This window comes from Rhinopithecus roxellana, chromosome 20 (genome assembly GCF_007565055.1).
Source record: "Rhinopithecus roxellana isolate Shanxi Qingling chromosome 20, ASM756505v1, whole genome shotgun sequence".
NCBI classification, from domain to species: Eukaryota; Metazoa; Chordata; class Mammalia; order Primates; family Cercopithecidae; genus Rhinopithecus; species Rhinopithecus roxellana.
The window spans coordinates 71,924,992-71,948,665 of record NC_044568.1 but is presented as its reverse complement, the minus strand read 5'-3'; the positions used below and the strand labels follow the sequence as shown (position 1 = coordinate 71,948,665).

Sequence of the window (23,674 nt, the reverse complement as noted above, 5' to 3'; positions counted from 1 at the left end):
CTGCAGGCGACACTCATCAAATCTGATTGGCCTCTTTTTTCTACTCTCTGGAAGAGTTTGTTTGAAATGGTGATTATTTGTTCCTTGAAGATTAGTATAAGTCTCACATAAAACCATGCAAGATAGATATATACACCACTATGTACCCACAAAAATTTAAAAATAAAAAAATTGAAAGAATTGGCCAGGTGCAGTGGCTCACACCTGTAATTCCAATACACTGGGAGGCCGAGTGTGCGAGGATTGCTTGAGCCGAGAAGTATGAGACCAGACTGAGAAACATAGTGAGACCCGGTCTCTACCAAAAATTTAAATATTAGCTGGACATGGCAGTGTGGCCCAGAGCGTCATGAGATGAGGCTCGGGGCATGGTAGACATGGGCAGCGGATGGATCCTAGGCCTTCCTGGCAGAGCAGTGGGAAGAATGCAGTGGCAGATACCCTCAGCCTGTCCCTGTGGGGCGTGGCTCTGCCCAGAGGCTGTCCAGAGGCTGTCAGACCCAGCAGAGAGTGGGTCACAGTGTTGAGATGACCCAGGGACAGGCACAGGACACCTCCGTGGGCCTGCATCCTCTATGAGCAGGGGGGACAACACCAGTGAGATTCCCATCCCTCATCAGGGTGGCCCCTTTGTCCCTGTGGCAGGGCCCGGGAACAGCCATCGTGTAGCAGGTGACATGAGTGAGGGTGTTGGGGACGGCCATCCTGTAGCAGGTGACGTGGGTGAGGGTGTTGGGGACAGCCATCCTGTAGCAGGTGACATGGGTGAGGGTGTTGGGGACGGCCATTGTGTAGCAGGTGACATGGGTGAGGATGCTGGGGATGGCCATCGTGTAGCAGGTGACATTTGTGAGGGTGCTGGGGATGGCCATCATGTAGCAGGTGATGTGGGTAAGGGTGCTGGGGACGGCCATCATGTAGCAGGTGACGTGGGTGAGGGTGCCAGGGACGGCCATCATGTAGCAGGTGATGTGGGTGAGGGTGCTGGGGACGGCCATCATGTAGCAGGTGACATGGGTGAGGGTGCTGGGGACGGCCATCATGTAGCAGGTGATGTGAGTGAAGGCCTGGGGACAGCCATGGTGTAGCAGGTGACGTGGGTGAGGGTGCCGGGGACGGCCATCGTGTAGCAGGTGCTGTGGGTGAGGGTGCCGCGGATGGCCATGGTGTAGCAGGTGATGTGAGTGAAGGCCTGGGGACAGCCATGGTGTGGTAGGTGATGTGGGTGAAGCGCCTGCAGACCCACTCCTGGCCCTGGCCCAGGTCTTTGGGCCTCTAGACGCTTGGCATACTGCCAACTGCCACAGCACCCACCTGGTTCTGGCTCCCACTGTAATGTTGCAAAAGGACCTGTGGGTAGTGGGTTCTGTGCCGTTGCCCAGGCTGCATCCTGCCTTAGGCATGGGGCCGTCACCACAGTTCTGATCCATCCCTGATCTGCCCCCTGCACCCCACTGTCTGAATACAGAGGCCCCTCCTCTCTAGCGGGTAGCCCAGGCATCCAGCCCTTGCCCTTTGTGGTTCTCTCCGGGTGCGGTGGGAGAAACCTGCCAGGAGAGACAAGATCCCTGCTGCGTTATTCACAGTGTGAAGCCAGAAGGGACCAGACTCAGACCCCACTCCCGGGCCAGCTTCTCCGTGAAGCCCCTTTCTCCAGCAGGAGAGTGTGGCTGCCCCTTTGGGTGCTCGGGGGCCTTCTCAGCCTCACCTGGCCCTCACCTTGGGGGTGGGGGGTACAAAAGAAAGGAGAATGAAGACTTCCCCATCTCAGGTTGAGGATGCCTGGTGCCCTGTCACAGCCCAGCAGCCTCCCTGACCCAGCGCCGGTCCCAGAGCTTCTGTGAGGTGGGCACAGGGCAGCCATATGGGAAGTGTCAGTGCTAAATGCTCCAATGCCCCTGGGCAAACAGTGGCCCGGCAACTAAAGACGTAAACCTTGCTTGGGTTTCCCCAGAAGCCTCCCATGCGGCACCCTGGAGATGCCGTGGGCACTGGGCAGGGCTGGGCAGGGCTGCAGGTGCCAGTTATTTCTCTCAGGGGTGGAGGAGTTGCCCAGGGGTTCAGAAGAGCTTGAATGGGAGGGGACTGAGAAGGAACTTACAGAAGAACCTCCCTCCAAAAAAAAAGCCCAAGGGATCAGCAGGGCATCCCAGGAAGCAGCGAGGCAGCCTGGGGCCACAGCAGGGTCTGGGATGAGCAACTCTGGGTGGGGACAGGGGGAGGTTGTAGGGGTGGACTTTGCTTTGTCTGCTGCTTATCTGAGGGAAGGGAATCTGCCCCAGGCCAGGCACCCCAAACCCCTGCAATAATGGCATGGACCTAGAAAAAGGGAGGGGGGAGAGAGGGAGGGAGGGGTGGATTAGATGGGTGGGTGGACGGACAGATGGATAGATGGACAAGTGGATAGATTAGTGGGTGGGTGGGTAGATGGGTGGATGGATAGATCAATAGATAGGTAGATGGATGAGTAGATGGATGGATGGATGGATGGATGGATGGATGGATGGATGGATGGATTAGTGGATGGGTGGGTGGATAGATCAATAGATAGGTGGATGGATGAGTGGGTGGGTGGATGGATGGATGGATGGATGGATTAGTGGGTGGGTGGGTGGATGGGTGGATGGATAATAGATAGGTGGATGGATGAGTAGATGGATGGATGGATGGACAGATGGATGGATTAGTGGATGGGTGGGTAGGTGGATGGATAGATCAGTAGATAGGTGGATGGATGGATGGATGGATGGATGGATGGATGGATGGATGGATGGATTAGTGGATGGTGGGTGGATGGGTGGATGGATAGATCAATAGATGGGTGGATGGATGGATGGATGGATGGATTAGTGGGTGGGTGGGTGGATGGATGAATGGATGAATTCATGGTTGGATGAGTGGATGGATTTAGTGGGTAGATAGATGGTAGATGGATGAAATTTGGTGATGAGGCTGACCTGTACTTTTAGTGGAGGGCTGGGCTGGGAGCTGGGCCCCAAGAGAAGAGTCATCACTGAGAATATTTCCCCTGCTCTTGCCACCCATCCATCATTTCCCCCACCACCAATGAATGCCTGGTCTGGAGCAGCCATTTCTACAGCCGACCGTCCAGAGCATCAGGAAGCCCTCAGTCCCCGCCCTGCTAGCCGCACCCACACTCAGGAACACACTGGCCACTTTCTGGTTTGCTTTGCTAACAGTTTAATGAGATGACACTGCAAACTGGCTCCAGGACTTCCATCCCTAACCTCACCCCCATTCAAAGCACCTTCCATGCCTCCTCCTCCCAGTGTGAGGGAGGAAGGTGCAGGTCTGAAAAGGTGGAGGGAAGTGAGGACCATGTGGGATGGAGGAGCAGAGAAGGTGGGTGCTGGAAGGAGCAGGGAGCGGAGGGGCTAAGACGAGGAAGGAGCTGGATTTTAGGGAGCTGGGAGGGGCCCCGGGCTTAGAGGTGCATTTGCTGCAGGATCCAGGGCACGTAGGTCTGGACTCATGTGTAGACGCCAATGCTGGACCGATGACTGTAAAATCCCCAGCTCACCACTCCCGCCTGGAGCCAGGTACCTTTCTTCTTGCAGACCAGGGGGCCGCCTGAGTCACCCTGTGGAGAAGGAAGGCCCAGCTTGACCAGAGACCCAGGACCCTGCTCATCCCGGTCCAGCCTCAGAACCGCAGACAGGAAAAGAGATGGCAGGAGAGAGGCGCCAGGTCTCACCTTCCAGGTGCGGCGGTCCGGGCGGCCGGCACAGATCATGTCGTCCTGGATGAACTTTCTGTCTCCAGCACCAGGAAAAGCATCGTGGATCTGCTGCTCACAGTCTGCGTTGCCCAGTGCGGGGACCTTCACCTGCTGCAGGCGGTAAGGAGGCGGCAGCGTATCTGCGGAAACCAACCTTGGGTGTCAGGAGCAGCTCAGGAAGGGCCCCCAACCAGCACCATGGCAGGACCCCTCCCCACCCTGAGCCTCAGCTCAGGACCTGGGATGCTCAGCCTACACGGCCTAAGGTGTAGTCAAAGGGGAGAACTTCTAAAGCTGCAAGAACTCAGAATGGAAATGCCAGAGTGGAGTACAGTGGCATAATCATAGCTCCTTGCAGCCTCCGCCTCCCAGGCTCCAGCAACGCTCAAGCGATCCTCCAGCCTCAGCCTTCCAAGTAGCTGGGACCACAAGCATGTACCACCATGCCCCGCTGATCTTTTTTTTTTTTTTTTAAGATGGAGGCTCGCCCTGTCACCTAGGCTGGAGTGCAGTGGCGCAATCTCAGCTCACGGCAATCTTTGCCTCCCAGGCTCAAGCGATTCTCCTGCCTCAGCCTCCTGAGTAGCTGGGATTACAGGTGCCCACGACCATGGCTGGCTAATTTTTGTGTTTTTAGTAGAGTCAGGGTTTCACCATGTTGGCCAGGCTGGTCTCAAACTCCTGACCTCAGGTGATCCACCTGCCTCGGCCTCCCAAAGTGCTGGGATTGCAGGCGTGAGCCACTGCGCCCGGCCAATATATACTTTTCTTAATTCTTTGTAAAGATGAGGTCTCCCTGTGTTATCCAGGCTGGTCTTGAACTCCTAGGCTCAAGTGATCCTCCTACCTTGGCCTCCCAAAGTGCTGGGATTGCAGGCGTGAGCCACTGCGCCCGGCCAATATATACTTTTCTTAATTCTTTGTAAAGATGAGGTCTCCCTGTGTTATCCAGGCTGGTCTTGAACTCCTAGGCTCAAGTGATCCTCCTACCTTGGCCTCCCAAAGTGCTGAGATTACAGACCGGAGTCACCGCGCCCACTCCCACCCCCCGCCACCCTACCACCCCCATCCACCAATACCTCTTAAATTGGGAGAAAAGGGAGATGGGACCCTACACACATATTCTAGCAAAGGGAGGCGGGACCCACGCGCATACTCCAGAAAAGGGAGGCAGGACCCACGCGCACACTCCAGAAAAGGGAGGCGGGACCCACGCGTGCACTCTAGAAAAGGGAGGTGGAACCTACCCCGCACACTCTAGGGAAGGGAGGCGGGACCCATGCGCGCACTCTAGAAAAGGAAGGCGGGACCTATGTGCGCGTTCTAGCGAAGGGAGGCGGGACCCACGCGCGCACTCTAGCGAAGGGAGGCGGGACCTATGCGCTCTAGAACAGCACCAGGTATTGCCTTTCAAAGAACAGAGGACCGAAGCAGGAAAGGAAGAAAGCCTCAGGGTCTCTGAAACCTTCATTGGAGGGATGGACAGATGGGTAAATTCGTGCCCTCTTTGAACCCATTTTCTTTTCCACAAAATGAAGAAAATGTCTTGCAATGAGAATATGCATAAAATACGTGTTCTATACACACACGCACAGCACGGTCGCTGCCTCCCACCCACTCCAAAGGCGCATTATTCTTTCCTCCCTCTGTTGTATGAGCTTGTATCCCTAGGGCAGCTCACCTGAACCCTGCACCCCAACCCTAGCAAGAGAGACCCCAGAATGTGCAAACCAAGGGCTAGTCTTTCATGAGCCTCCCAGGACCCCCACGTGTGCCCGCCCCACGTGTGCCCGCCCCGCGTCCCTCTGGTTCTCACCGAACAAGCTGACCTTGCCCCAGCCTGTGGTCCAGCAGTTGTCACTGTCAGTGAACTCCAGAGACTGCCACGGCAGGGCCACCGGCGCGGGAGTGTTTGTTTTTCTCACACCGGCGGCCAGCTTCAGCAGGGCGATGTCTGCCCCCAGGAAGAAGACAGAGTAGTTGGGGTGGACGATGATCCGGCTGACGTTCAGCAGTCCCCGGCCCCCGTACAGATACACGTCCCCGGCGTGGATCCGGTAGGTGGACGGGTCAGTGTCCTTCCTGGGGGAGGACGCACCCAGGCTGCTCAGGGGGCCTGGTCTGCGGCAGCCCCACTCCCACCTCCCCTCACTGGGGTCCCCGACCCGGGACTCACCGGAAAATGCAGTGGGCGGCAGTCAGCACCCACTGGGGGTGGATGAGGGAGCCCCCGCAGATGTGCACCCAGGAGGCCCAGTGGTAGCTGTAGATCCTCAGGCTGACCTGCCACGGCCACTTCCCCTGGGGGGCGTTGTGGCCCCCCACGATGCCCACCAGGTCATTCTCGGGGACGGGCACTGGGAGCACCGGGAGGAGGTCAGGGAACCCGGCCTCTGCCACCCAAGCCTCACCCTGCGCCTGCCCTCGGGAGAAGCCGGTCCGTGCACGTGTGCCCTGGATCCTGGGGACAGGGGTGGCAGAGCCCCTGGGAAGGGAGGGCTGTGTGGGGTCGAGACTCACCTAGGCTCCCTGTGCTGCAGCTCCCCAGGGAGGAGATGGCCAGAAACAGCAGCAGCAGCAGCAGCATCTGAGGGGAGAGGGCGTGGGGTGTGGGCTGGGGGCTCAGACCCGGGGTCAAGGGAATGGGTGTGGGGTAGGGGCTGGGGGCTCAGACTCAGGGTCAGGGGTGGAGGGTGTGGGGTGTGGGCTGGGGACTCAGACCTGGGATCGGGGGTGGAGGGTGTGGGGTATGGGCTGGGCACTCAGACCCAGGGTCAGGGGTGGAGTGCGTGGGGTACAGGCTGGGGATTCAGACGCGGGGTCAGGGGAGAGGGTGTGGGGTGCAGGCTGGGGGCTCAGACCTGGGATCAGGGGAGAGGGCATGGGGTGTGGCCTGGGGGCGTGGAACTGCCTGCAGGCATCGGGGAGGGGACGGCGCCCTTACCATGCCGGGACTCAGCAGCTCTCTTCCCCGGCCCCTCGGAGCCTCTTTATCGTCAGCCACAGGAGGAGGGCAGCAGGAGGGTGGGGCCCTGCGGTGGCCTCAGGTCCAGGAGGTATCTCTTCACCCCCTCCTCCTCTCTGTCTCCCAGCCACACTCCGAGTCTCCACCCGCCCCGCAGCCTGGGCTGGCAGGACAGGAGTAAGAGGAGAGGGTGAGGGCAGAGTGTGGCTGGGGCGATGCTGAGGCCCTCCAGTCTGCCTGTTCCTCCAAGAGGACGCCACAGCATCACACAGCTGGTTCGGAGGGCCAGGTCCTTGGAAAAAACTCAGATCTGGAGCTCAGGAAGGAGCCCGAGGCAGCAGCAAGCCTCTGCCTCCCACCATGAGGTCCCCAGGACAGTTTCCAGCAGTTCATGTACTGCAGCACCCCATGAAGGCGAGGGGTGGCCCCATGTGGAGGTGCGGCTCGCTCCCAGGGTAGGGGCCACTGGCCCAGCAGACTGTCCAAGGAAGGTGCCCACTGTGACGGTGCCTACCACAACTGGCCAAGCCCACTCTGGCCAGATGTCCTCCAGCCGACTCACCTTGGGGTCTGCATGTGGAGACACCTCCATGGTGGGTGTGGTTGGGGTGAGGTCCTCTGTCCTCAGAGAGGCCTTCGGGACACAAATGAGTCAGGTTCTGGCTCTGTCGCCCAGGCTGGAGTGTAGTGGCATGAATACAGCCCACTGCAGCCTCCACTTCCTGGGCTCAAGCAATCCTCCCACTCAGCTCTCCCAAAGAGCTGGGACCAGCGGAGCACTATGCCCCAGAGACAGGAGAGACACCCATGCAGTGCTGACCGGAGGGGCCCAGGGGCAGAAATGCTGCCTTGGACGTGCCACGGCTGCACCCTGGGTCTCGGGCAAGAGCTCTGGAGGTGTGGCGGCGCCTCACTAGAGCCGTGGTTCTCCCAGGGGGCACGGGGCTTCGAGGACAGAGCCAGGACCAGCAACCACAGAGGCCGCCGGAAAGGCAGGGAGGGAAGGGACGGAGAGGAGAGAGATAGGGAAGAGGGAGGGAGGACCCGGGAGAAGAGTGGGATGAGGCTGTCCAGTGTTGGAGGACTCGGGGTGCCCCACATCCTGCAGCCCGGGCCATCTGTCCCCAGCCTCGGTGAAAGCTGCTCCTCCTCTGGGACCCCGCCACCAAGAGGTCACAGGCACCGTGAGAAAGGCCTGGCGGCTCCATGCCCCTCCCTCCCCCAGCGGGTGCTGGGACCCCAGTCAGAGCTAATGAAAGGGGCCTCACATCCTGCCCAGAGTGTAGGGAGCCTGACCCCCATGCTCCTTGAGGCCCCACGGTCCCTACTCCTCCCTCCCTCTCTGGCCTGGGCCCCTACCTGCTCCTCAACTTCTTCCTAAATCTCTTTCTCCAGTCTTTTTTTTTTTTTTTTTTTTTTTGAGACAGAGTCTAGCTCTGTTCCAGGCTGGAGTGCAGTGGCCGGATCTTAGCTCACTGCAAGCTCCGCCTCCGGGGTTTACGCCATTCTCGTGCCTCAGCCTCCCGAGTAGCTGGGACTACAGGCGCCTGCCACCTCACCCGGCTAGTTTTTTGTAGTTTTTAGTAGTTTTTAGTAGAGACGGGGTTTCACGGTGTTAGCCAGGATGGTCTCGATCTCCTGACCTCGTGATCCGCCCGTCTCGGCCTCCCAAAGTGCTGGGATTACAGGCTTGAGCCACCGCGCCCGGCCCCTTTCTCCAGTCTTAAGCCTGAAGCCCCTCCCCAGTCTCTGTGTGCCCCCACTCCTGCAGCACACCTCGGGCTTCCCAAGTTGGAGGTGCGTGTAGTTGGGGTGGGCAGTTGGCACTAAAAGCCAGAAGTTCCTCTGCCAGAGGTGAGGAGGTCAGAGGTCCCCCAGCCCCTTGCCTGTCAGGCGGATGGACAGACGATCGCATCTGATGATCACAGCCACGGCAGGGCGGCAAGCCTGAGAGCGTCAGGCACCCAGGGGGACCCTCCTGCTGAGGCCCGGGGGCGGAGGCAGCCACTCTCGGCCCCCCCTGCGCCATCCATCTCAGGGCGAGGCTATCCTGCCCCAGCCTGGGCGCCAGCAGGGGAGCTGACGAGGCAGCCAACCACCCAGAGCTGGAGAGAAGGTGCCACGGTGTTTTCCCGGCGTTTCTTCACTGAACTTTCTCAGCCGTTTCCCCGCAGACCCCTGATAACAGAAAGCCGATCTGATGCCCAGTCTGGGGACGTTCAGGTCCACTCAGGGTCAAGGGCCCTGTGGCCCATGCAGGCCCCCTGGGGTCCCAGGAAGCCTGGGCTCTGGGAAGAATCCAGAATCCTGGTGGGGCCAGGAGGGGGTGCAGAGAGACCCCCAAGGAAGCTGTCCTCAGGCTCCTATCGTGGAGGAGATCCTGGGAGGGGAGTGGATCCCCTGCTTTGGAGGGGCCCAGGGAGCAGGAGGGGCTCAGCAGGGCGGAGGCAGGGCCTCCCTGTGGCTCCAGGAAGCCCACGTGGTGGGGTGCTCCCGTCTCCCCCAGAGTTGGGGATGGACAGTGTTGGTCCCAGATAAGTGGGAGTGGCCACAGCTCACCAGTGGTGCCCAGGCTGTGGCTGTGGCTGTGGCTGTGGCTATGGCTATGGCTGTGGCTGTGACTGTGACTGTGACTGTGACTATGACTATGACTGTGACTGTGATGGGGCCACTGTGTCCTGTTCGGGGTCTTAAGGGCGATCATGGGGACCCACACCCACAGCAGCTCCTCTACCTGGAGAGGAGGGGTGAGAGAGTAGCTGCTCAGGGGCAGAGCTGAGGTCCCCTAAATTCCAGGGCAGCCAGCTCCTCAGAGACCCCACAGTTCAGGGAGGCTGTGTCCTCAGCTGACCTTGAGACTCCGGGAGGTCCAAGGAGGAGACCCGGCCGAGGCAGCAGGCTCAGGCTGCTGGCCCCGCAGTGCGGCTCCATGTCGGAACTGGGGTGCAGCGAGGTTGGGTTTGATATCACAGATTTGGGGGAATGAGGGGAATGTCCCAACCAGGGATGGGTGTTGGGGAGAGAACAGGTAGTTCATCCCTGGGCTGTGGGAACCTGCAGGGAAGGCTGAGCTGCTCAAGGAGCCCAGGCACCGCCTCTGGGAAACGGAGCCCTCCCAGAATGGGGCAGGAACTACACACCCTCCCCGTGGGCCCCCAACCTGTCCTGAAGGTGCGGTCCCTCCAGGTTGGCCACGAGCCCTCCAGAACCTTGGGATGTGGACCAGGAAGTCCCACCACAGCCCAGGACACATCAGAGAATCAGAGACACGGAGGCTGCTGTTCACACAGTTTAATAGCATGGCAGACCCAGGCAGGAGGCAAGGTCCCTGGGTGCGTCCTCCCCTCCCCCACATCCACGGGACACCAGCTTCTGAGCCTCCCTGCTGCTGTGTCCTCACCCCCAGGTCAGGGAAGGACGGGGTACTTCGGGGTCAAGGCGGGGTGGACAGGAACAGGGTCTGGAGGCGGGAAGGGGAGCAGAGGGGAGGCCCGGCAGGGATGGCAGGAGGGCAGGTCGGCTCCCCAGCTCTTAAAGCCTCCTCAACGCTCCAGCAGGATGTGCTGGCAGACCCAGGAGGAATAGGTCATCACTCGGGTGTAGACACCGGGGTAGTCCCCATGCCTGGAGGCCACACCCCAGCTCAGCACGCCAACCTGGAGCCAGGTGTCCACCCAGTAACAGACCAGGGGGCCCCCAGCATCGCCCTGTATGGGGAGGACACAGTCAGGAGACGGCCCCACGGCAAGGCAGCTCCACGGCCGACACCGAAGGCAGAGGGCGGGGCCGGGGTCTCACCTGGCAGGAGCCCTTCCCCTTCCTCCCTGCACACAGCTTGTCAGCCTTGATGGCGGTGCCCTGGCCATGGACAACGGGGCCTTTGTGATACATGCTCTCGCAAGCTCGGGTCCTCACGATGGGGACCTCGGCCTCCTTCAGGTGGGGGGCTGGGGGCAGTGGCGCTGTGGGGAGGGACTGGGTGAGCATGGCTGGTCCTGGGGGGCTCGGGCCCTCCATCCATCTGCCAGGGAACCTGGGCCTGGCAGCCCCTTTTGGGCTCAGGTTCCTGCTCAGCAGAAACAACACACTCAGGCTCCAACGGAGGCTGGGAGGGAATCGCAGGGCTTCGGTGCTATAGAACATGACTTTCCCAAAATTAAAGACCAGAGCGCCAACAAATAAGAGAAAAAGCCATCTAGAAAATAAGCAACAGCCACACTGAAGCTGTGAGTCACCCTGAGAGCTGCCCCTTCTGGCTTTTGGAAGATCTCGCAACTTTATTACCAGTCAAGAAGAAAAGTTGCAACATTCTGGACCTGGAGACAGCCAGTGAGGCACCTGCAGCCAGGAAGTGCTCCTGGAAGGGAGCCTCAAACCCAGACCTTTTTTTTTTTTTTTTTTTTTTTTGAGGCAGGATCTTGCTCTTGCCCAGGCTGGAGTGCAGTGGCGTGATCACAGCTCTCTGTAGCCTTGACCACCTGGGCTTAAGCGATCCTCCCACCTCAGCCTCCCCAGTCACTAGGAATACAGGCGCTCCCGCTATGCCCTGCTCTTCTCCCCCTCCCCCTTAGAAACAGGGTCTTGCTATGTTGCTCAGGCTGGTCTGGAACTCCTCAGCTCAAGTCATCCTCCTGTCTGGACCTCCCAAAGCGCTGGGATTATGAGTGTGAACCAGTGCATCTGGCTGCCAGATGGCTTTGAGAGAATAAGCCGGAACCGGCTGTGGTGGGGTCTTGTGATTCCGGGGAGCAGCGAGGTGCAGTGGCCTGTCTTTGACAACCGCCATAAAGAGGGTTTTTGGGAAGAGAAACCACATCGTGAAGTTGTCATCATAGGTAAGTCCCAGAGGAAAACGCTCAGAACGCCGGCTCTTCAGGGGGACCGAGGGGCCGAGTCCAGCACACGATTCCCCTGCAGTTACCAGGGTCGGAACCACGAGCAGCCAATGACAAAGGCCAGGTCGTCAACAGCAGGCCCGGGAGCCAAGGCTGAGGGGAGCCTCTCTGAGAAGCACAGCGTGGTTCTGCCACCCTGGGCACATCCTTCCCCCTTCCCAGCCTGTTTCCCCACCTCAACGCCGGGCATGTGGACAAAGGGAGTTCTTAGAACAAGCACGGAATCTAGAGATGAACAGCCCGAGAGCACAGGGCCAGGAAGTGAAACAGGAGCCCACTGTCCCACTAGGATCTTCCATCGGAAAAGTACAAACACAGACCGTGCCTGGGCTGCGAGGCCAGAGAGCCATGGGCTAAAGGTCACAGCCCTGGGTACGAATCCTTGGCCAGCCCCTGGGAGTCCTGCCATCCAGATGCATCACTCGCTTTGACAACTGCAAACCGAGGCCAGGCAGAGTGGCTCATGTCTATCATCCCAGCACTTTGGGAGGCCAAGGCAGGTGGATCACCTGAGGTCAGGAGTTCGAGACCAGCCTGGCCAACATGGCAAAACCCCGTCTCCACTAAAAATACAAAAAATTAGGCGTGGTGGTGCACACCTGTGGTCCCAGCTACTTGGGAGGCTGAGGCAGAAGAATCGCTTGAACCCAGGAGGCAGAGGTTGCAGTGAGCCGAGATTGCACCACTGCCCTCCAGCCTTGGGGACAGAGCAAGACTCCGTCTCAAAAAAAAAAAAGGCAATTGCAAACCGAGAAATGGTGTGCAGCTCCTGCAGCTGTCTGTCTCCAAGGCTTAAATAAGAGCTAAAGATGCCTCCTGGTGGGGAGGCCTGGAGCCCACCTGTGGCCTAGGCACATCCCTGCCGTCGCCATGCACCCCGCCTGAGTTCTGCCCAGTCCTTCCCCGCCCCCCTCCCTGATCTTACCAAGGGTCCCCCAGCCGGTCACCCAGCACTTCTTCCCGGGAGGAGTGTTAGTGAGTCGGGGGCCAGGGAGACCGGGTGGACGAGATCAGACAGCGTCACGGGGGTCTCCAGCTTCAGTAGGGCGATGTCTGCGTCCCCCAGGCCGACAGGCTCATGTTGAACTTGGGGTGCAGGATGATCTGGGCCACCTTCGTCAGCTGGTCATGGCAATAGAGCGTCATTTGCCCAGTTTGGACTCTGTATGTCTGTGGCTTCCATGCGGACCTGGGAGAGACCAGCTGCTTCTCAGGGTAGGGGGCCCCGGCCCCCAGTGCAGCAGAAATAACGTTCAAGGGCTCAATACCACGCGGAACCTGAGCCGCCTCCTGCCCCAGGACACCGTCCCGCCACACTGCAGGGCCCCTCGGCTTCCTCCCACCCGCATCTCCCACCACAGGCCTTTGGGTGAGCCACTCATAGTGCCACGCAGTGGGCCGCGGTCAGCACCCACTGGGGGTGGATGAGGGAGCCCCCGCAGCTGTGCCCCCACTGGTCCTGCTCCTTATTGAAGGTCCTGAGGCTGACCTGCCACGGCCACTTCCCGGGAGGGGCACTGTGGCCCCCTATGACGTGCACCCACTCAGTCCCTGGGCTGAGATCTGGGGACGCGGCGAGAGGGGCTGTAAGAGGCCCAGGTGCCCTGCCCGGGGCCAGCATGGCCTCCCACACACAGTTCCCCAGAGCCCAGGATGAGCCAGCGGCTTCCAGGGGGTGCTCAGCACCCGCCCCACCGGAGCCAGCACAGGCCTGGGGTTGGGGGCGGGTCCCAGGACAGTGGGAGCATTGGATAAGGACTCACCTGGGAACACAGGCACGGAGCCCCCCAAGCGAGGCAGGGTCAGGAACTGCAGCCACAGCATCTGCAGAGTTAGGGGGAGGGCAGGGCTGGGTGAGCAAAGCTGGGGATCCCGGGTCTGGGAGGACTCGAGAGGAATGTGGCCCTCACGATCGTGGTGTCTCTGCCTCTGGGCGCCTCGGAGCCGCCTTTATCGTCTCAGCATAGAAAGTGGGCGGGGCCTGTGCCGCCTATGGACGGGGATTCCCTCCTTTTTTTTTTTTTTTTTTTTTTTTTTTTTTTTTTTTTGAGACGGAGTCTCGCTCTGCTGCCCGGGCTGTAGTGCAGTGGCTGGATCTCAGCTCACTGCAAGCTCCGCCTCCTGGGTTCACGCCATTCTCCTGCCTCTGCCTCTGCCTCAGCCTCCCGAGTAGCTGGGACTGCAGGCGCCCGCCACCTCGCCCGGCTAGTTTTTTTTTTTTTTGTATTTTTTAGTAGAGACGGAGTTTCACCGGAGTTTCACCGGGTTAGCCAGGATGGTCTTGATCTCCTGACCTCGTGATCCGCCCGTCTCGGCCTCCCAAAGTGCTGGGATTACAGGCTTGAGCCACCACGCCCGGCCGGGGCTTCCCTCCTTTCAAGTCAGCCCATCAACATCTCAGCCAGGATCTGCACCAGGCCCCGGGGAAGGCCCCCGGTGGAGGTGGTGGCTTTGGCACTGAATGGGGAGTTTCAAGGAGTGCTCAATGCTGCGGGAGATGCCCGGGCTGGGCCAGGCCGCTCAGGAAAGGCCTCTCCCTGCAGGAGCCACCCCAGCACAGCCAGGGCCTGGTCTGGGCTCCAGCCCGGGGGTTCACAGTCCACGCCCTCCCTGGTAGGTGGGGTCCGGGCATGGGCCGCTGCCTCCTCCGGTGGGCCTGGCACAGAGCCCCCAGTTCCCACCCACCTGGGAGAGCTCCCGGCAGGCTGAGTGGGAGGCGGAGGCAGCCAAGGGGCAGACAGGACTGGGAGGGGACAGGGCGTCCCACCCTCTTCCTGCCTGTTTCTGAGCCCCCGGATGTCCGTGGGCCCTGGAGGAGAAGCTTCCCCGGCGTCCTCAGCAGTCAGCCCCCAGAGCCGAAGCGCCAGGACTGGTGAGATCTCTGAGGTGGGGGCGCTCCACCTCGGCCTCTCCCAGCCGGAGAGGAAACAAGAAAGGACTGTCGGCTGGGTGCGGTGGCTCACGCCTGTGATCCCAGCACTTTGGGAGGCCGAGGCCGGGGGATCAGCCGAGGTCAGGAGTTTGAGACCGCCTGGCCCATACAGTAAAACTTTGTCTCTACTAAAAATACAAAAATGAGCCAGGCGTGGTGGTGCGTGCCTGTAATCCCAGCTGCTTGGGAGGCTGAGGCAGGAGAATCACTTGAACCTGGGGGACGGAGGTTGCAGTGAGCTGAGATCACACCACTGCGCTCCAATCTGGTGACAGAGCAAAACTCCGTCTCAAAAAAAAGAAGAGACTGTCACCATGACTCGAAGGAGGTCCCTGTTCCTGGGAGAGGCCTCCAATCAGCACGGAACCTGGGAGGCGAGGGACCAGAGTGGAGGACACCGGTGGGCGCCAGTGTCCTGGCCACCACCTGTGAGCCCTGTCCCGCTGCTGCTGGGCCCCACCCAAACCAGTGACCGCCTGAAGAGAGAGAGACCACTCCTGCCAAGACCCCGCAGAGGGACTCCCCACACTCCAATAACCACACACGCCCAGGGTGGTCCTGCTGCAGACCCTGCCTCGGGAGGACAGGGCCCTGGTGGTGCCCGACGTGCAGGGAGGGGTGCCTGGAAGGCTGGGGCCGTGTGGGGCCATATGATGAGGAGACCCCTCAAGGGACTCATGTTGTGGTTTTGCAGTTGTGAAAGAATTGGGGAAATGAAGACTTTTTATTTTCATTTTATTTTTTTGAGACGGAGTTTTGCTCTTGTCGCCCAGGCTGGAGTGCAATAGCGTGATCTCGGTTCACTGCAACTTCCGCCTCCCGGGTTCAAGCCATTCTCCTGCCTCAGCCTCCTGAGTAGCTGGGACTACAGGCACGGGCCACCATGCCCAGCTAATTTTGTATTTTTAGTAGAGACGGGGATTTTCCATGTGGGCCAGGCTGGTCTCGAACTCCCGACTTCAGGTGATCCGCCCGCCTCAGCCTCCCTGAGTGCTGGGATGACAGGTGTGAGCCCCTGTGCCCGGCCTGTTTTTAGTTTTTCATATTTATCTGGGTTTTTTTTTTTAACAGAGTTATTGAGATTGAGTTCACAAAAACCTACAATTCACCCATGTAAAGGGTGCAACTCCATCGATTTCCACACATTCAGAGGCACGCGGCTGTCGCCATTCCCAATTGTGCGACGTTTTTATCGCCCTGAAAAGCCCACACTCTTCTGGTCTTCTGGTCGCTGTCGCTTCCCATCCCTGTCACCCCTGCCCCGGGCCCCACGAACCTTCCCTCCACCTGTACAGATCGCCCTGTTCTCTCGACCTGTGGCCGCGGTGCCCGGCTCCTCTCTCTCAGTGGGCAGGAGAATTTTGGGCTCTTCCCCTGCTTGGTGCCCTCCCCCGCCTCAGGAAGCCGGCTCAGCCGCAGGCCTTTGTGTCAGCAAAGACCTCCTGGAGACACCTCACCTGGCCTGTGAGGAGGCCTGGGTCACCCGTGCCCGGAGGGACTCTGCCGGCGGCTGCAACAGGCCACAGCCCGGCGGTTTACGCACAGCGGGGGTTCATTCCCAGTGACCCCGGCGGATGGAGGTCCGAGGTCTGGGGAGGACCCACCTCCTGGTTTATTTATTTATTTATTTATTTATTTATTTATTTATTTATATTTATTTTTTTAAGACGGAGTCTCGCTCTGTCGCCCAGGCTGGAGTGCAGTGGCCGGATCTCAGCTCACTGCAAGCTCTGCTTCCCGGGTTTCCGCCATTCTCCTGCCTCAGCCTCCCGAGTAGCTGGGACTACAGGCGCCTGCCACCTCACCTGGCTAGTTTTTTGTATTTTTTAGTAGAGACGGGGTTTCACCGTGTTAGCCAGGATGGTCTCGATCTCCCGACCTCGTCATCCGCCCGTCTCGGCCTCCCAAAGTGCTGGGATTACAGGCTTGAGCCACCGCGCCCGGCCACCTCCTGGTTTGTAAACAGTGCCTTCTCTCTGGGTCCTCCAGGCTGGGAGGGATGAGTGAGTTCTCTGGGGTCCCTTCTTTAAGGGCACGAATGCCCTGTTTACCTTCCAAAGCACCCCCTCCCGATCCCATCGCACTGGGGGTCAGGGCTTCAACATCTGAATCTGGGGGATCCACAAATCTTCAGACCAGAGCAGGGGTCTGAGCTGAGGGGTCTCCAGGAGTGAGGAAGGGGCTCCCTTTCTCCCATGCCCGGGGTCTGGGGGGGGTGCCTGTGCACCCCTCCACGACCCACCTCTTCCCACTGCATCTGCCAGGAATGGGGTGTGGGGCTGGGGAGGAAATGGCCTGAGAGCCCCCGGGAGCTGACTCTGGGCAGAAGCACCAGCTGGTCACCAAGATTTATCCACGACACGGGAGGGAGATCAGCTCTCAAGCCTTCAGATTTTGAACTGCCGCGTGGCTCCCGAAGTGACATTTGGCACCGATGGGAGGGACCGAAGTATTGGGGCAGGTCCCCCTAAGCTGAGCTCTGCCCGAGATTCTGGGGCCTACACAGAAGGGCAGCCCAGGATGCCTGCAGGGAACGCCAGCTCTGTGGGGCTGACCTCCCGCAGGCCGCGCACAGACGGTGAGCGGGGAGGGAGTGGCTCTGTGGCCCTGATGTGGCCCCCCCCCCCCGCCTTTCTGGACACCCTTGCTCTGCCGGCTCAGCAGCCCCAGCACCCGCTTCTGAGCTCTGGGTTCAAACAGAGATTAATCAGAGCGTCATCAACTGCACCGGCCACCATGCTGCATCACCACAGAGCCGAGGAGACGCAACCAACCCCACACAGCATGAGGCCGATGCAGCTCAAGACAGGGGGACAGGACCCCACGGCCTATTCAGGACAGACAGCAGGCTCTTTCCACGAAAGTCATTTGTCCCAGAGGTTCCTGAGGGATGCGGGGCCAGTGTGGGGCCTGGAGTCAGGTAGAAACCAGGCAGGTTACAGATGAGGCCCTGAGCTGTCCACCCCTCCCCACTGTGCTGTCCGCCACCCCCAGGGACCTCTGCTTCCACCAGCACCCCCCAAGAATCGCAGGCTCTGGGCATTCAGAGGCATCTCCCTGTGCCCCAGGCCAGGTGTCCAGGGTGACCAGCAGGACGTGTCACAGCCAGAAAATCCAGAGGTGCCCAGGGGACCCCTGCTTCCCAGGGAAGCTGTGGTTGTCATGGGAACCTGCGGGCCCACAGAGCCCCTGTAGGAAGCATGTCTGGGTTTGGGACTCTGGGATCACTTTTGCAGAACACAAACCAGAGAGTCTTGACTTAGGACATTTGAAATCCAAAAAAGAGGATTTTGTGCCAGAAGAGGAGGAGAACGTCTAGAGTTGGCTGGAAACACTGTCTAGGGGGAGGGGCCTGGGGCATTGGGAGAAAGAACCGGGCCCCATGGGCACCAGGACCCCGCACCATGCCAGCTCCTCTCAGGGCCACATCTTGTGGGACCAGGAAGACCCTGGTGGTGGGTCAGGGCCCGGGGATTCTAGGAGGAGGTGGCTCTGGAAAGCGGAGGGAAGGGGAAGTCCATCAGCCTGGGACTGACGCTCCAATGTCAATGGCCCTGACAGACCTGTGCGCAGTGGGGGAGGGGGTGCAGCAGAAAGGAAGCCGTTCCCTCCCAGCCCTGGGGCCCATCCCTCTTCTCCTGCCTGGCCTGAGAGTGCCAGGACCCAGGCTCTGCAGCCAAGCCTGGCCACCCCACTCAGTGACCCCCAGCTGTTCCCACAGTCCAGACGCACACCGCAGACCCGGAGCGGTTTCCACACTGTTTAATGGAGTCAAGTCACAAGAAGCCGTCTAGGATTTCGGGGATTCTGTTCCCACTCCCGACTCATCTCTGAGGGCCCCTCCCCTGCTCCCTGAGCCTCCTGCCGCCAGGAAAACACAGAGCCTTGAGAGGCTGAGAGGAGCAGAAGGGTCTCGGGGCAGAGACCCGCGGGAGGGTGAGGCTGGGACTGGGGAGCAGCAGGAGTGTCCACAAGGAAGACGGGGCCTCCTGGATCATGCAGACCCCACTGCACCCCAGCTAGGGTCCGGGGAACGGAGGGACGTACTGGCGAATCCAGGACATGTAGCTCGTCACGCGGGCATACACGCCGGGGTAGCCACGAAGGCCGCAGAGTTTGCCCCAGCTCACCACCCCCACCTGGACCCAGGTGCAGTTCCACCTGCACACCAAGGGGCCCCCGGAGTCGCCCTGTGAAGAGAGAGATGCTCAGCAAAGCCCTTGCGTGCACCCACAGTGACGGGGCTGGTGGGCAGGGGGACGGAGGAGGGAGGGTGGGGCTCGGGTCCCACCTTGCAGGAGTCCCGGCCCTCACTCCCAGCACAGAGCATGTCATCTTGGATGACCCTGTCGTCGCTGCCTGAGGACTCATTCTGGTACTGCTGCTCACATTCCCTGTTCCCCACGATAGGGACGTCCACCTCCTGCAGGTGGTAGGGTGGGGGCAGCGGCTCTGTGGGGAGAACATGGAGCTGAACCTGGACGTGGGGGGCCCTGCCTCTTCCTTAAAACAAAGACCTCACTCCACCCAATGCGGGGCCTCCCCGACCTTCAGCAGAGAGCACAGGGGAGCCCCCACCCATTAATCCTGACCCAGTGACTCAGTTTCCCAAAGTCCACTATAGTCAGGATCTGACCACATGACATCTGAGGGTCTGGACACCAGCCCAGCACCAGGACACAGGGCTCCTCTTGGAAGCAAGGGCAAAGCTGCAGGACTCAGGACCCCGGAGCAACCCTCCGTCCACAGCGGAGGAGCCTGGCCTCAGCTGCCGTTGGCAGAGTGGAGCTGGGAAACACCGGGTCTGGAGCGGTGGCCAAAACTGCCTGCCCAGAGCAAGTCCCCATTCCTGACATCTGTCACAGAAACGTCCCATCCAAAACCTGGGCTTGCAAAGGGGGTCCCAGAAGCCACAGAGCGAGGGATTTTCCTCAAGACCCAGCCCCTCGTCCTCCCCAGAGAGCCTCGCTGACACCCACGGTTGTCCGTAATGTCACCCCAGCCGGTCACCCAGCAGGTCTTCCCCGAGGGCACGTCCAGGGAGGTAGGCGGGAGCAAGACTGGGTGGACGAGCTCAGACAGCGGCACTGGGGCCTCCAGCTTCAGCAGGGCGATGTCCGCACCGCCCTGGGCAGACAGGCTCTCATTGTACAGGGGGTGACGGACGATCTCAACCACCTTCGTCGGCTGGTCATCCTCATAGAGCCTCAGCTGCCCGACCTGCACCCTAAACTCACAGGCCTCCAACTCCTCCCTGGAGAGAGGAACGGGCATCTCTCAGAGTAAGGCTGGATGCTCAGGACCGGGGCTTTCCCTGAATCCCGGGAGGGGCCCCCGGCACACAGGACACCTGCCCGTCCCCACCCCCACTCCCACCCGCCGAGGGGACGGCAGGCTCCACTCACGGCCCAAGGCAGTGGGCGGCGGTCAGCACCCACTCTGGGTGGATGAGGGAGCCCCCGCAGATGTGCTTCCACAGACCCTTCTTCATGCTGTAGAACCTCAGGCTGACCTGCCAGGGGTACCTCCTGGCCGAGACGTTGCAGCCCCCAACGATGCCCACCAGCTCACGCCCCGCGCCGGGCTCTGGGGAGGCAAGGGAGGGGCGTGAGGGGGCCGAACAAGGGTCTTCCCAGAGCTCACGGGCACCAGGAAAGACCAGCAATCAGACAGTCCCCACGCCCCCGGCAGGGCTGGCGCTCTGAGCCCAAGGCAGGGAGGGAGTCCTGGGCAGAGGGGGCATTGGGTGGGGTGGACTCGCCTGGGTTCCCGGGCATGGAGCCCCCCAAGCAGGAGAGGGTCAGGAGCAGCAGCCACAGCATCTGTGGGGAGGCCTGCAGCGGGGAGGGGGACCCCAAACACCAGCTTCTGGGGATGCAGGTTGACCTGAGGGATTCAGCTCTGACAGGAGCAGCTCCCTGCCACACGGGCCTCCACACACACCCCTCGTGGGGCGATCTCGCTCAGGGCCCCTTTATCCTCCCATCACAGGAAGTGGGCGGAGGCTGGGCAGTCCCACTTCGTGGGGTTAAGATGTGCTCAAAGAGATCTCCTCCCTTGGCCGGGCGCAGCGGCTCACGCCTGTCATCCCAGCACTTTGGGAGGCTGAGGTGGGTGGATCACGAGGTCAGGAGATGGAGACCACCCTGGCTAACACGGTGAAACCCCGTCTCTACTAAAATACAAAAAATTAGCCGGGTGTGGTGGCGGGCACCTTAGTCCCAGCTACTCGGGAGGCTGAGGCAGGAGAATGGCGTGAACCCGGGAGGCGGAGCTTGCAGTGAGTCGAGATGGTGCCACTGCACTGCAACCTGGGAGACACCGCGAGACTCCATCTCCAAAAAAAAAAAAAAAAATCACCTCCCTTGACTGGGGCTGTGGGGCCTGATGACCAGGGAAAGCACAGACCCCATGTTCCTCCACGGGGCAGGGGCGGGGCAGGAGGTGCAGGAGGACACAGGTCATGTGCCGCCCTCCACGAGCCTGTCCTGTCAGTGAAGGAGAGTTTGGAGAGGCTGTCGGTGAGAGAAGAAAAGGCCCATTCAGGGTGGCGCTGGTGCCTGTGACAGAGGGAAGCGTCTCTGAGAACCACTGGAGGGCCTGCAGCTGGGGCCCTGAGCCCTGGCCCCGCCCTCAGGAGTCCTGCTTCTCTGGGTACCAAGTGCCCCAAGGGTCTGGACACCCCAGACCACCAGAAAAAGGCTCCAGCACAGCCCCAAAGGACACACAGTTACTAACCAGAAATAGGCTCCAAGAGGCCCGGAACCCAGGCCAAAGGAGAGGGCTGTCAGAGGCCACGGGGCTGGTGCAGACCCGGCTTTTCCAGGAACATGCTATTACCCAGAACAGCCGGAATGGACCACGCCGTCCACTGTAACGCCCTGCTTAGGGCGGGAGGCCCAGGAACGTGGCCTGGGATCTCAGGTCCACTGTGCGCCAAAGGACACAGCAGAGTCCTCCAAGCAGGTGGAGAGAAGGAAGGGTCAGAGCACTACGGGGCTCCCAGGGACAGGACCGTCCCTCCAGTGAATCTCCAGGGTGAGGGAAGAGGAGGACCAAGCTGCCATTTGGTGTGGCCACCTGTTCAGGACCCGGGGTGGGGTCCACATCTCAGCTGCCCCCACTGCAGCAATGACTCAGATACCACAGACCCTCCAGCCCAGCCAGTGAGGCACCTGACCCTGCTTCTCAGACCCTCTGGCTCCTGGTACAGCTGGATCCTCCCCGTTGGTTGATCTGGGTCACGGACGGCACCCACGTCGGGGGAGGTGGGAAGGGCACTGCCTGGGGCTGGAGAGGCCCCTCCCCTGCCGAGGCACCCAAGGTGGGACTCCATAAACCTGGAAGGAACGGGGCGCTGGCCCCAAGGGAGGACAAGCGTCTGTGCCCCAACTCCATGCCTTTCCCAGCCACCCTGCATCCCGCGTGACTCTGGTCGAGAGCCTCTGAGGCCGGGACACGGCTGTGGATCCCTGTGTGGCCGGCAGGTCACTGGCGCACTGTGGTTTCGTTGTGGTTTCGAAGCTGTGAAAGAATCAGCAGACAGCAGTGGACGTTTCTCTGCGTCTTCTCTTCCTAACAAGCCACTATGACCCCAGCAGCCCACGCAGTGCTGCTTGAAGACGGCTTGGGCCCGGCTTCCAGGGGGTCTGAGGGTTTGAGAACGTTTTACTAAGTGTTGGAAGAGGAGTGTGTGTTTGAGAGAAGACAGCCTGACCTGGGAGGGAGGGAGGGAGCAGGTGTCTCCCAACCCCTTAGGAAGAGGACAGGGCCTGTGGGTTCGGTGAGGAGGGGGTCCTTGTTATGGCCTGAAGTGTGACCCCCATTCCTACATTTGTTGTTTTATTTTTGAGACAGGGTCTCGCTCTGTCACCCAGGCTGGAGTGCAGTGGCGCGATCTCAGCTCACTGGGTTGAAGCGATTCTCCTGCCTCAGCCTCCCAAGTGGCTGGGATGACAGGCACCTGCCACCACGCCCTAATTTGTATACTTCATTTTTATTTCATGCAGGATGCCGTAGCTCTCCTTGCTCACCAAGGGGAGGAGCTTTCAGGACCTCTGGGGTCCCCAGCACCAGGGTCCTCAGGATGATGTGACGCCCTCGTGCCTGGACCCTCGGCCCAGGGTGGGTTCCTCCTGGAGCCTCACTCTTGCTGGCCTCAGCCATGGCCAGCATTCCCTTCCGCCCACAGAGTTTCAGGAAGAGGTCAGAGGATAGTAACAGCAGGTGCTGCCGCCCCATCCCTGTCTCTCACTGCAGGGCCCCCGCCCAAGCCCCACCCTGCAGGGTCCAGATGCCCCCAGGCCAACCGAGGGTGGGAGCCCGCATGGGAGTCTCTCCAACACAGAGCAAGACCTGTTCTCCTCCCCTCTGCCAGGCCTTCAGTGCCTGCCACTGGTCTGCAGACCTAGGTTTGGGCATGGAGCTGGGGTCACTTAGACAGCAATTAAGGTGAAGACAGATGTCACCTGTCTGGGGGTCTCCCAGTTTCCTCCCACACGCCGGCCAGTAGCCCCATCCCCGCTTCCGTCTCTTTTTTTTTTTTTCTTTTTCTGAGACAGGGTCTCATTTTATCGTCCAGGCTGGAGTACAATGGCACAATCTTGGTTCACTGCAACCTCTGCCTCCCAGGCTCAAGCGATTCTGCTGCCTAGCCTCCTGAGTAGCTAGGATTATAGGCACCCACCACCACGCCCAGGTAATTTTGTATTTTCAGTGGAGACGGGGTTTCGCCATGTTGGCCAGGCTGGTCTCAAACTCCCGACCTCAGGTGATCCGCCTGCCTCGGCGTTCCACAGTGCTGGGATTACCGTGCCCGGCCTGCTTCCATCTTCCATCCCTTCAGGCTGCTCACAGACTCACAGGCTTCTGTCCAGGGAAAGCCATAAACGTTTCAGGCCTGGGGTGCATCTGTGCCCTGCCACGCATTTCACCCTGGCAATAGCCCACAGCAGGCAGGTTCCCGCAAGGGAACTTCATTCATAGTCAGATGGACAGCCCCAGGAACACCCCAGATCCATTCTTGCCCCAACCCCCGCCCACCCAGGCAGCTGCTAGTCTTTCTGGGCCTCAGACACCAAAGAGCTGACCACGGCCCTCGGGGGAAGGGTCGCCATCCCTGCATGGTCCCCCCACGTGCAGGG

General features: G+C 60.3%; 3 protein-coding genes across 3 annotated transcripts; all 3 read right to left on the bottom strand.

The window, feature by feature from the left end:
• Window positions 1–3,474: 3,474 nt before the first annotated feature.
• LOC104681559 (putative serine protease 29) lies at window positions 3,475–6,326 on the bottom strand. Its single transcript, XM_030924372.1, has 5 exons — window positions 6,260–6,326; window positions 5,916–6,096; window positions 5,556–5,821; window positions 3,716–3,879; window positions 3,475–3,601 (listed from the first exon to the last, which is right to left on the bottom strand). The coding sequence occupies exons 1-5, from the start codon at window positions 6,324–6,326 to the stop codon at window positions 3,491–3,493; spliced, it is 789 nt and encodes a 262-aa protein (XP_030780232.1). The 3' UTR covers window positions 3,475–3,490.
• Window positions 6,327–10,230: 3,904 nt separating this feature from the next.
• LOC115895221 (tryptase-like) lies at window positions 10,231–10,632 on the bottom strand. Its single transcript, XM_030924915.1, has 2 exons — window positions 10,503–10,632; window positions 10,231–10,411 (listed from the first exon to the last, which is right to left on the bottom strand). Exons 1-2 carry the CDS (start codon window positions 10,593–10,595, stop codon window positions 10,247–10,249), a joined length of 258 nt encoding a protein of 85 aa, XP_030780775.1. The 5' UTR covers window positions 10,596–10,632; the 3' UTR covers window positions 10,231–10,246.
• Window positions 10,633–18,303: 7,671 nt separating this feature from the next.
• On the bottom strand, window positions 18,304–20,464 carry LOC104681561 (mastin-like). The gene is made up of 5 exons (XM_030925452.1): window positions 20,293–20,464; window positions 19,937–20,117; window positions 19,511–19,785; window positions 18,823–18,983; window positions 18,304–18,721 (listed from the first exon to the last, which is right to left on the bottom strand). Exons 1-5 carry the CDS (start codon window positions 20,351–20,353, stop codon window positions 18,551–18,553), a joined length of 849 nt encoding a protein of 282 aa, XP_030781312.1. The 5' UTR covers window positions 20,354–20,464; the 3' UTR covers window positions 18,304–18,550.
• Window positions 20,465–23,674: the final 3,210 nt, after the last annotated feature.

Excerpts from the sequence above, each read along its gene's own strand:
- LOC104681559 (XM_030924372.1), bottom strand. The coding sequence starts at position 6,326 with ATGCTGCTGCTGCTGCTGCTGTTTCTGGCCATCTCCTCCCTGGGGAGC. Across the intron at positions 3,880-5,555 it reads GGGCAAGGTCAGCTTGTTCG|ATACGCTGCCGCCTCCTTAC; the intron begins GTGAGAACCAGA and ends TGGTTTCCGCAG. Across the intron at positions 3,602-3,715 it reads CGGACCGCCGCACCTGGAAG|GGTGACTCAGGCGGCCCCCT; the intron begins GTGAGACCTGGC and ends CCTTCTCCACAG.
- LOC115895221 (XM_030924915.1), bottom strand. The coding sequence starts at position 10,595 with ATGTATCACAAAGGCCCCGTTGTCCATGGCCAGGGCACCGCCATCAAG. Across the intron at positions 10,412-10,502 it reads AGGGGAAGGGCTCCTGCCAG|GGCGATGCTGGGGGCCCCCT; the intron begins GTGAGACCCCGG and ends CTCCCCATACAG.
- LOC104681561 (XM_030925452.1), bottom strand. The coding sequence starts at position 20,353 with ATGCTGTGGCTGCTGCTCCTGACCCTCTCCTGCTTGGGGGGCTCCATG. Across the intron at positions 19,786-19,936 it reads GCCGCCCACTGCCTTGGGCC|GGAGGAGTTGGAGGCCTGTG; the intron begins GTGAGTGGAGCC and ends TCCTCTCTCCAG. Across the intron at positions 18,984-19,510 it reads GGGTGACATTACGGACAACC|AGCCGCTGCCCCCACCCTAC; the intron begins GTGGGTGTCAGC and ends TTCTCCCCACAG.